The 12,633-nt window shown below is 43.9% G+C and overlaps 1 protein-coding gene across 1 annotated transcript in view; it reads right to left on the bottom strand.

Moving 5' to 3' along the window:
* ZNF804B (zinc finger protein 804B) overlaps positions 1–12,433 on the bottom strand; it is a 244,613-nt gene extending 232,180 nt beyond the window's left edge. The window contains exon 1 of the mRNA XM_049798601.1: positions 11,768–12,433. Coding sequence (XP_049654558.1) covers positions 11,768–11,875 — 108 coding nt within the window. The 5' untranslated portion in view covers positions 11,876–12,433. The remainder of the gene's footprint in view (positions 1–11,767) is intronic.
* Positions 12,434–12,633: the final 200 nt, after the last annotated feature.

A 12,633-nucleotide genomic window follows, 5' to 3' on the forward strand; every position in this document is an offset into this window, starting at 1 on the left:
GGAATGGAAACCACATGCTGGTAATGGTCCCTGCCCTATCCTAGCTCCCAAACCCTCTCAAAGAAATGTTTGGGACAGTGGTACTTGGTTGATACCGCAAGCATACTAGAAACAATGCTCACAATTTCATACTTTAGCTGAATAAGCTTCAGTGCCTGGCACATTCCCTGGTGTTGTTTACTAATACACACATAGCCTTTGAGGATCTGAGCCTCAGCGTTTTCTGTAGCAAGCTCATTTACTTTGCAATTAACCTCCCCGTTCACATTTACTATCCCACTTTCTTTCCTCTTTCCAGTCATTTCTGAAAAGCAAGTCGTCTCCACGCCTGGCAGCTGTAATGCCTACATGTCTTTGTTCACTGTCCTTCAGAGCAGAGGCAAGGATTCACATTTTTATTGTTTGTTCTACTTACTGTGAAGTGCAGTGTACAATTGCAGCACTAAATCACTGAACTTGAGGGTTCATTCTTAATATGCAGATCTTATCAAAATATATTAGTACCATCAAACAGAAAATTGACACCTCTATGTTTCTTCAGATACCACATATCCTTAACTCTGTAAGAGATTTGCACCCTACAATTTATCCTATAGTATGCTGTAATCAAAAGCATCAATCTTTTTAAGGCTGTCTAATGCCTACATTTGCCATCCTTATTAGTCAGAGATTAGAAGTATAAACATAGCTAAGTAAGTACATAACAATGATAGAAAAGAACAGAGTTTCTTTTATAACATGTAACACGAGCAGCCATACCTTTTATCGTAAGGAGACAGCTCGGAATGCTTTATGTATTTAAAACTCTTCTGTGTAAAGTGCTACAATTCCTTAATCAGTTATTATTCTTAACAGGCAATCAGGAAGCCAATTAGGATTTCTATAATGGCTCCCAGGCAAGTGGAAGGTTAAGATCTGAACTTTACCTGAGCTGACATAGGAAGAAAGGCTGCCAGTGATTCATCACATTCATGGTGATTTCACCTGCTAACTCTATTTTGTTATGTTTGGGGGCATGGTTTTGGGTGGTTTGGGGTCTTGGTAGGTTTGGGATTCTTTTGGAATTATACAAGGTTACAGTATTGCTTGGTACAATGATTAATCACGGTAGTTAAAATAGTTTCTAAAAATACACATTTCAAATACTTTTTTTTAATCATATTTTTATTCTTCAGTGTTTGGCCAAAGCTTGGGATAAGCAACCATATTTGGGTAGAGGGAAAAGGCATTTAAGGTCTTTACTACTTAAGTTTACAGATGAACTCCAAATTTAAAAAGAAAAGCATTGAAAACTGTTTTTCTACTGTAATATTTCTAAGTGTACATGCCTAATAAGCCTCATTTGCTATAGCTTAAAGGGTGAGTCTTCAAGAACAGACAGTGGAAACAAAACATTTTTGCTGTGAATTTTAAGCACGTTTCTCTGCCTTTGGTTTTATTGCCTGTGAAGATTACGCAGGCTCTGTTAAGTCATTCTGTAAACTTGTTTAAACCCCTTTCAAGGAAACAAATTTTTTAACGTCTTCCAATTTGCTGTTTATACTGATCCCTACTGATGAAAGTTGTCATGTAGGCAAATCAACATAAACATTTAAAGGCTGATCCCATAACCCACACATATATCAATTCAATCACCTACAAAGTCAGTGATTCATTAAGGTGAAAAAATAATATTATGAATAGATAACCAGACTAGTAGACAGCTGTCAAAAAAGAAACTAAAAAAAAAACCCCAAACAAACCAGATTTATTTGCTCTCTTTTCCTTTCTCCATTTCTCCATGGCATATGGATATCACCCTCTATTTCAGCCATCATATCTGCTTTATATAATAAAAAGCCCAGTGCTGTCAATACTCTTTTTTTTTTTAAACTTCACAGAATGAAAACTCGTTCCCCAATAATACGAAGAGAGCTCTAAAACTGTGCTGCACAGATTTATTAACCTAGCCAAAATGAAAGGCATATCTTTCTCCACCAAGTGTTATCATTTTCAAATAAGACATGTCCTCTAGGGAATAAATTTAAAGACCTTTTTTTTTTTTTTATGTTGAGGGGAGGGTTAACTTCTAAGATAAATAACCACAATGTTGCATCTGTATTTTTTGAAGTTTAACTTCTAAAATACGCTTATTATAATGCTAAGCAATAAAACACATATATTGTACAGTATATACCCAATAAAAACTCCTGTTCCACATGGCATACAATACACTATGGTGATAAACAGGTCTTCAGCAGCAAGAAATGAACAAAACATAAAACCAGCAAGTTTACATATTCAACACTTATTTCAATGTCATTTTTTTATAGGATACGAACACAACGTCTGCATCAAAGAGCACACATCTGTGATTTTTCTATTGATTATTAGTAACCACAAAAATTTATCACTCCCAGAAACAAAACTTTTTAAAAGTGCTGTTTATTTTGTGAGTAAATCACCATCTCCAACATTTCTCAGCGTTTCTTACATTGCCTCTTTGCCACACTGAATAGCTAAGGATATATTTATCATTCTAATGAAAATTTGAAATCTTTGTATACAGTACCAACCTAATCTTTCTTCATTTGGCTCACTAAACTATTTTTTCTCATAGTGTTTTCTTTAAAGTGAAGTAAGTGTCTACTGAAACACTGAAGAAGGGAAATGCTAGTGTCCATTCATGTAGATGCATACAACATAATAACCCTGGACTTCTATCAAGGAAGAGCAGTAGTACAGCTTTATAAGGACTGCAGTTAAGCATTCAGACAGCTAGGAGAAGCTGCATATGTATACAGTGACATTTATGGGATGTGTATTTATTATTTGGTACTCACAAACTACTTGCATACGCATCACATTGTGAGCTTTTGCCTTTTGCTCTACGGGCACCTACACGACTGTGCTTTTTAATTGAGTTTTCTAAACAAGTTCTCAGTAGTTATGTGGCAATTTCTAATCTGGTGCTCATCAGACCAGGCAGCCACTCCCTGTGTTGAGATGATGGGCATGCCTCTCGGCTGCTGTTTGGCACAGACCTGTGGCCCTGCAGGTTGTGGCCATCCTGGATATTCTGTTCCTACACCATAATGCCTTCCAGCACAGAGGAGGAGGCAGAGCAGCATCTGGAAGTAAGCAGTGTCTTTCCCACAGAGAAATCCTTATTATTATCCACTCCACTGATACCTTGCCTTGGCCAGCATTTGGACCACAATATTCATCAAGAAACCGATGCGAGGATCACTGCAGATTCTTTCCCTGTCAACCTGTAATGTGTCACCAGAAGCGTCTCGTAATCCCAGACAATGGCACAAGAACAGGCTCAAAATACCAAGATTTGAACTTGGTTTTCCAGTGTCTGACATAGGGTGGCATGAATATAGAGCTTTTGTTTCTTCTTAGATGCCCCCCTCTCCCCCCAAAAAATAAAATCAGTGGTCAGAGCTTTTCACACCTCACAGAAAGTCATACTTACACTGAAGATGTAATGATTAGTTCAAAAAAATGAAGATTAGTATAGACAAATAATTTGTACTGATCGCTTCTGAAACCCACAAAAACCTACTAAAATTAGAATTTTAAAAATCTGAATATGAAAACTTTTCTTTGAAAATGAAAAATACATAAAACAGCTTAATAACTATAAGATATTACATTTCTAGCAGAAATCTGCTCATAGTACTTGTACAGATTTCATTTGTAATTTTAACCCAAAAATCCCATTTACGGAATATTTTTCTATCAGAGGATATATTTTAGGAAGTTCTTTCCTTACACTTTCCGATCTGGTTTCACAAGCCTTCCTAACATGTTACAATCTAAGTTGGAAATGGAGGCTGCAGATTTACAGCCGATTACAACTGCGAATTTTCTCAACAACATCAAATACATCTCTCCAGTTCAGTCTGAGCGGAATATAGATAGAATATTTCTGTTGACACAAATGCACTAAATCTGTTTTAGAATGTGTTCCAGGGAAAACATCAATTGAAAAATTGATATCAACTACAGTTGATTAATGTATGAATTGTTTCAGAGCTGCATGCAATCTCCCAGCAATAGTTCTATTTCTTTGCTTGAACCAGCTTGCCAATTATCATTATGCATAACTATGAAACTGGGACAAAATTTTGATGATGATGTTTACATCTTATCCAGTATGCACATAAATTTAGTCTAATATAAAAAAACAAAAAGCTGTCATTAAAGTGTCTTACGACTGGGTACAGAACAATACATTCTGAGCAGTGAAGTGCATTTTCAGGCATGTGTACATACTCCGTGACAAATCTTGTTACTCATGCGCAGTAGTTGATTGTACAAGACAAGCAGTGTTATGTGCCCAGATAAAAATACAGAAATGCAGGAGTGAACTCTGTATATCTAGCTCTAATATTACAGTAGCTGCCTCTAGTATCACCTATGCAGATTATCATCATAAATCACATAATTTTAATACTGTTCATTCAGAGTTTTGAAGGTTCAAAGGCTAATAGCAGAGCGGGTTGAATCTTGAAAAAACAGTGTTCGCAACTGCTGAAGTGAATGCTAAAAAAGCTCTTTTAAAGTATCTTCTTATTGCTATTAGGAAATGTTTGCACGCATGGACTTCTGCATGCACATATGTTTGCAAAGTGACTGTTTTTCCCCAGTGAAGACCGCTTTATTCCTTGGAGGGACAAACTGGATTTTAATAGTACTGCACGTTAGGTTGGGAATTCTGGTTCCTGCAAACCCATGTATGTATCTGTACTTCTCTTTGACATTGACTTGACCCTGTAATAAACTTAATTTGACCTTTTAAATAAATTATCCCTGATCCATGATTATTATTTTTTTTAGTGTTGTAAGTGTAAAAATCTTTCACAGTAAGATCGTATCTCTTGAGCTCTAAAAGAAGGATTACAGCTTCTGCTGTGTGTTGTAACAAATGTGATGCACTGTTTTCCAGAGTGAAGATCTTGAGGGCATCATGGAAGATATGTCCGTATAAGAAGCCATGCTTATACACGTGGATAGACACATAAAGCGGTAAAACTAAATCTCTTGCAGTGTACCACAGTGGCATTTTAAAATAACAGTATTTCAGCAGGTAGATAAAAATATTTTGAATTTCTGTTTTTCATACAGAAAAGTCAACATTTTCCTCAGGGGAATATTTTTCCACACTCTTCTTAATACACCTCACAGATTTCCTAATACAAGTGAGAAAAATGACATTTTCAGGTGATGATGACTTAAGTCTTCGAAAATAATCAGTTGAGAGGTAATAGAAAGACTTAACAAAGGTTCTTGGTGTTAAATGCCAAAAAAAACCCAGCCCCAAACCAAGAAAGCCTCAAGCCTTGTAGCCAAAGGCTATACAGTCCATCAGGGAAACCCAAGTAGGAAAAAAATGCCTACACTCTAGCCAGTCTTTAAAAGCTTTCTTTTCCTTCTCCATTTAGCAACCTTTTGCAGGGAGCTCTTGCAAATCCTTTTTGGCAGGGAATAAGTAGCTTCAGATTTTTTTTGACCATAGTTTTTATGTGAGGAATATAATCTCGAATGAATGTATTTGCATAAACAAAGCCACTCACTTTATTTAGTATTTGAGTGGTCAAAACAAAACGTTAATTTAGCAGGAGGAAGAAGCTGGAGCATCCTCCCCAGCACAGGCAGGTGAGCACTTACCGTGGACAGCACGTGTGGGCAGGAGTCCAGTAAGCAGGGCAGGAACAGGCAGAGGAACAGCCTTTAATGCTTAGAGCCTGGTTAACAGCTCAACCCACTATCCGAGGGAGCACCTGTTTCAAAAACACTAGGTCTCTACATCCATTTTCAAACTTGTACACAGTGCAGAATAAAAAAAAAAAAAAAAAAAAAAAAAAAAAACTGAACTGCTACGCTCTGGGTGAGTAAAATGCGTATGAAATGAAAGAGAGAATGCAAATGGATGTAACAGCAATAACTGTGGAAGTAATGGACAAACAAGCATCGCCACATGTAAAATAAGAGAGAAATGGATCTGGTTTTAAGAACTCAGTTGAGGGAGCAATAAAAATATTAGGATGCTGGAAAGGCACTGTCAAACATAAAGCACCTGTTTAACATCACTGCTAATTGTGGGTGAAGGAAATGGCCCCAGCAGAAATTGGTTGAAGATGATTAAATTTAATTGTAATGCTATATACAAAGTGCTATCCACTGACTGAAACAAAGTATGCTCAAAAGTGGTACATACCACAAAACCAGGCTTAATACAAGGCATGAGCAGCAAAGCTACATGTGGCTAAAACCACATTCATATTTTCTGAAAGTTCTTTCCGTATCTTGCGTGTCGTGGAAATGCACAGAAAGCACAACAATAGGAACCACAAAATCAGGAAGTAAGTCGCCGTAAGGTTGAGTATGGGCTGCAGGAATGCTCAGATCCTCCAGCACGGTGGATGCATTAAGGTTGGTAGGAAACACACTGAGCCCACTCTGAGGCACGAAGTGCCAGGAATCGATGAGATCAGAAAGAGTTAAGCAGGAGTGTCTTCCCTTAGTTTGGGTAAGGCAGGTACCTCGGTGAGCCAGCTCCGTGCTTTCAGCAGAGCGCACAGGATCCCCCCTGGCAGGTGGCCACTTCTGCTGGAGGCAGCTGCCAGAGACTTTTGGCACAGAAGAGTGAAAGTACCACTTTCCATTTTCTTTCGTATTTCTCCCTTTTTTTCTTTCCACATTGTTTTGTTAGTACAGTTGAGGTTTTTTCCCCCTTTTCTTCAATAGAAACTACCCAAAGTAGATTATTTACTGGAGCTGCTGGTTCATTATTGGTCCCTTTATACTACATTTCTTAACTGAGATATTACTTCCCATGCATTTTCTCTGGTACTGCCTAGAGCATACCCTTCCTCTCTGCTTTCAGTGCTGCTGAGGATGAAGCCATAGTGCTGAGGGATGACTTGGTTATGATCAGAAACTCATGAGTTATCTGGTCTTCCAGCTAATCACCCAGATATACAATGGATACTCCTTTTAACCTGCTGCCACCTAGACCACATCTCACATGACACACATTCACCATGTCCATTCACCATGTCTAGCTTTAAATTGCTTTCTCACAGCTGTGCTTGGCACACATCTCTCCTCACTGGTGGCAAACACAAAAATGTGGCAGACTCGGTTGTGCCAGCACTTCCCCGTTAGCCTCAGGCAGATGGAGAGAGCTGCTGGTGCCATGGCCCTCCTGTTCTCTATTTATGATCCCTCTATCCTCAAATATGCTTAAATTTTCTAAGAAGTTTTCAAGTGCCCAGTGTTGTTATCTGCTACAGAGATTAACGAGGTGCTACCCCATCCTGGTTACAGTTATTTTAGTGCTGGAACAGCATCCTTGTGGCTCAGTATCAACTAAACAGTCATTATTTCCAAGTACCTGCAATGTACTTATTTAGAACTACTGGAGCCTCTGGAAATGGGCTGAGAGCTGTGCTTTTTAAAAGGTAGCTCTATATAACAGAAGCATTTCCCACCCCCCAAAGAAATTAAGCAAGCACTAAGTGCAAGGGAGCAGCTGCTTGACAGCCTTATTAGAAAACAGCTTAGAGAAGTACGTGAAAAATAGCGTATTCAGCTGAAGCTGCAGAGAACAACCAAAGAAAAATAATTAGCCAAGTCAGAAATTGGCTACGGCACTGGATCTTCTGAGTCTTCTATCTCCTTCAAAATACAAAGGGATCTTTAAATAACAAGTGGTAAACGAGACTTTGTTTATGTCTCACCTTAAAAAGCCACAAGCAGAACAGTGTACCCTAATAACATCCTTGGCTCAGAAATGATTCAGAAGCAAGGGGGCCATCTGCTGAATTCCCAGTACCATTTTCTGCTGTATCCTGGAAGATTCTCTTTGAAAGTTTCACAGCTGAGTCCTTTTCAGTGCCAGCTTTGCTAGGCCTGTGAGGTGTGGCAGTAAACCTCTGAGCAGGTTTGGCTGCAGGTGAATATTACAGCGTATCTATCATGACTGCAAAACCTAAAACCAGTACACTGATCAATGTAATCTATTCAGGACTCAAAAATCCTTTAGACAGTATCATCATTCTGAAGTATATGTAATATCTCTGTATCATAATGCATTTCATTAAATAGAAATTTTCAGAGGCAGAAAACTTGCTCGTAATACATTCATAAACATAACTTTCCAGATAAAATAAAAAAGCTTAAAGCACAGAGTCAGGTCTCTAAAATAAGCAGCTTCCTTTTTTGGATAACTGTCCTTTATCCTCAGTAATGTTGTCACTGCACTTAAACTCAGCATTCCCTTCCTCATCCACATCTATCATACCACCATTGATACCTGATTCACTGGTGACTGCTTCTAATTCCACTCTTTCTGAATTCATTACCACGAACTTCAGATCCCAGCTTCAGAGCATTCATAGCCAGTCCCTTTTTCAACATGTGAAAGTGGGCAAAGGAAAGGCAGAATTTTAAAAAGGTATTATGACAGTGTCACCACACATCCACATGCACAAATGAAGTGCATTATCTTTGTCGTCCTCCATCTCTTGTTCCTCTTAGTACTGCTACAGCTAAAGGTCTTTCTGCACACCAGGAGGAAGGACCAGAATTGTTTCTGACACAATAACAGCGAAGTATGCTAAATAAATACTACAGAAACATCCAGACTGAAAAATACTTGTTCATATAGCCATGAAATTTGATAAAGGTATTTAAAATATTCACCACTGTTCTCATTTCTTAAAGCATAGCCTTAAGTCTACTGACATTTCATGGTCTGTTAACACAGAACACTTTAAATATAGAAAGGTACATGTTATCTATTAAAGACTATGTAGACTCGTGCATACGATAGCTCATGGTATACAAATATAAGATTGTTTAAAGGTGCAAACTATAAAATCAAATCTTCAAGGCTGTTCCCAGGTTCAGCATTTTAAAAATGACTGCAAGGCATAACCTGTATCTTTCAAAGTTGGAATCTGGAAGTATTAAATACAAGCACAGCACAGGGAATACAAATAAATGACACTTGCTTAAGACTTCCTTCTTAAGTATAAGAAGTAATCCCAAGTTTAACTCATACTCATAGCTTACTGAAAAGTACCGGGGGGGGGGGGGGGGTTGTTCATGCTTAAAACAGTTTTACTACCTCAGTCAATACTAAATCTCAGCATGCAGGACTCCTGCTTCCATAATGCAAAAATATATCTAGGTGTTGTTTGCTGTTCACTGTTCCCCAACTTCAAACACACTGATAAGCAGGAAAGATATGGTCTGGAAAGTTGGAGGTTTGTAGGCACATGCAGATTACTCTAGAGAATCACTGCTTTCAGTATTTAATAGCAAACTATTATCTACTTTGCTTACTAAGCATCTCTTATTTTTCTCCTAAAATCTGGACTCTCATAAGAAGATATGAAAATAGCATATATAAGCAGCAGTAAATGCTAAATATCAAACACATAAAAGAGTTCTAGAGCTACAATTACCCAGCATTAATAAAACATTACTTTTATCATGTACCTTTTTTTCCCATGAGCTGCCCACCACTCCCTCGCCCATAGGACTTAGCTTATCACCTCAAAAGCCTAGCTTCAAAAAGTGGCCACTAAAAAAAGCAAAAGAAAATAAAGAAAAATAAAGAAATGTGTTTGGAGAAGTGAAAGCTTTCCCTCAAGAATTCAGAATGAAAGCTAAGGATTGCTAAAATTCAGTCTTTTCTATAGAAATAGTCCCAAACCGTGTGAAGAATCCCAACTCCTGGTCTTGTCAACCTCAGAAGCAGGAGGTTCTATCTTAGAGAAAAGCAGTACAAAGTGCTCTTGCTACTTGTTTCAAACTCTGGAAAGCTCACATGAAAAAATATTTCCATGTAGTGAAAGCAACCTGAGGTTATTTTCAACTTTGTAATTTTTTTACCTTGTCCACTAAACCCTAGATAGTTGGCTTCAGACTAAGATGCTTCAATTTAAAGCAAAATCCTTTTTTCTTTTTTTAAAAAAGAATACAACTTTAAGCAATAAGAAACATCAATACAATTACTTGTTGGTCTTTTTCTCTGATATTTGCATTTAAACAGAAATTACTCCCAGCTGGTAGCAGAACTATGTTAAAAATGATGATTTGTTAATGGAGACAGACAATTACATTTATTTCATGAGGTATTTAGACTGAGCGGAGTGGTGTGCATAGTCACTAGGTAGCTAGAAAGAAAGGGAAAGAAGTTGGAAAGCGAAGGATTTGGAGTATAACACTATTTGGAGGGTAATATCTTCCAATACCGCTGATACTCCTCAGCTTGAAGATCAGTTGTTAAACTTCTACTAAATACAAAATATTTACAGTGAAGCCTCTTCCCACTTTAGATCTCTGAGGTCTTTTCCTTTTTATCTCTCTAATTTTGTACAGGAATCTCAGTCAAAGTCGCCTGCATTTCGGGAGGTTCCACACACAAGGCTGGATCAGCTCCACGGGTCAGAGAACACAAACACAGCTCAGCCAAACGTCTGACTGATCGTTCCTACAGCGCAGCTGTGTTACACCGCACACGAGAGATACGGCAGTACAAGGGAAGAACCTGTGGGTGCTGTCTCAGAGTGCCGGCGTACGACACGGGAGGGATTTGGGAAGCAGAATGAAATACTTGTCCCCTTCCGTCATGGAAAGTCAAGCAACAGAAAGCGGAGACTCTGGCGTCGCAAGCACTTTCCCAGAGGCGTTCGGGCTGCAGGTGCCTCACGGGGCACAACCCCGGCACCGCCGAAGCCGGAGGGAGTCCCACCGCCGGCATCAAGGTGCCCCCGGTACCTGCGCAACTAGGGCCCGGGGGTGGCGGGTCCCTACCCCTCAGCATTTCACCTACGGAGACCCGCCACGCTGACAGGCAAACTTCAGCCGCGACCACGGAGCCACGGAGGCGTTTGCGATGCCGCTACCACCATCGACAGCCGGGGCAGGGGCCGCGACGCTCCGCCGCCGCCTGGGCGCCCTTCGCGGGGCGGCCCCCCCCCGGGCACCCCGCTTCCCTCCGCTCCGGCGGCCGCAGGGGCCCGGCGACGGCCCCCCCCCCGCAGCCTGACACCCGCTCGCCCCTGCCGAACGCCTTTAGCGACTCACAGAGACCGTCTGCGGGAGCTCGACGGGTCTCTGGTCGCCGCAGGACCTCCCCAAACTTCACGCGTGTTCTGCCCCCATGTCGGTCTCGACAGGTAGTTGGTACCACGCCGCAGCCCAGACACGCGAGTTCCTTTTTTTTTTTTTTTGCAGCCGAAAACCGGCGGTCGGCCGCTCCCCCTCCTCCGCAGCGCCAGGACCTCGGACGAGGTACCAAACGGCGACACCTGGAGCCGGCACCGCGCCCTCCCCTCTAGCAGCCTCCAACTTCCCCGCGGAGCGCCAGAAATCAGCCTTGCCGCCGGCGTGAGCCCGCGACGCGGTCCGCGGCGAACCGCAGCCCCACGGCAGCCCCCCCTGCCCCGCGGCGGAGAGCCGGCACCGCCCCCTCGGCCCCGCGCAGGCGGCCGCCGGCGGAGAAACTTTTCCGAGCCGCCCGCCGAGGCAGCCCCCACGCCGCCCGCCCCGCAGAGCGGGACCGAGCCGGCGCCCACGCGCCGCGCGCCCGGCGGGCCAACGCCGCCCCCCTCCCCCGCCAGCCCGGCCGCGCCGAGCCGCGCCGCGCCGCGCCGGCCGCCCCGCTGCGTGGGCACCCGCGGCCCCGCGCGCACCCGTCCGCCCGCACCGCTCCTACCGTGCGGGGGGCAAGTGAGGGAGGGAGCGAGGAGGTGGCAGTTACCGGCGAGCGAGCGCCCTTCTTGCAGAGCGGTCCCCTGAAGACGCCTTTGATGCCGCGGTAGTGCCCGTTGCTGAGGTGCCGGGAGCTGATGACCAGGTAGCACGCCATGCGGGCCCCCCGGGCGGGCGAGCGGGGGGAGCGCCCCAGCCCCGCGGGCGGCGGGGGGGAAGGCAGGCCGGCTCCTCCTCGGCGGCGGCGGCGGCGGCGGCGGTGGTACCCCCGCCGGAGCAGAAGCCCGCATGAAGGAGCGGGCGGAACCGCAGCAGCGATCTCCCCCCTCCCGTCTCATCCAGCGCCCGGGTTAGCGCTGCCAGCAGCAGGATGCACTGAAGGCGGCAGCAGCGGCGGCAGCCAGAGCACATCTGAGGGAGCGCGGAGGCCAGTCCGCATGCTGCTCCGCGGGTAGGAGACGGGCCCGGGAAGAAGAAGGGCAGAGCGCAACTTGCACAGTCCGCCGCTGCTACGGCCCCGTCCCTCCCTCCTCCTCCTCCTCCTCCTCCTCCTCAGACCAGGCCACCGGCAGCCGACATGCGGAGGGGAGTTTCTCGGCGGCAGCTCGAGCGGCGGCTGCTCCTCATGGCTGTTCCCTCCGCCGGGCTGGGTGGTGGATGCAGCCGGCCTCCGCGGAGAGTCCTCGCCGACCCAGTCCTCCCGTGCCGCCGCTGCAGTCGGCGCCCCGCCTCGCCTCACCTCCGCCGGCGAGGGGGGGGGGGGGGGGGGGGAGGCGGTGCGTGGTGCGAGGGGGGGCGGAGGAGGGGTAGGGCCGGAGCGGGGGCGGCAGCCGGCCGGGGACGGGGGACGGGGGGGCGGCGAGTGGGAGGACGTTGCCCCCTCGCCGCTCTGGGGAGGGGAGCGGGCCGCGACCG

This window comes from Accipiter gentilis, chromosome 4 (assembly GCF_929443795.1).
Source record: "Accipiter gentilis chromosome 4, bAccGen1.1, whole genome shotgun sequence".
In the NCBI taxonomy this organism is placed as follows: domain Eukaryota; kingdom Metazoa; phylum Chordata; class Aves; order Accipitriformes; family Accipitridae; genus Astur; species Astur gentilis.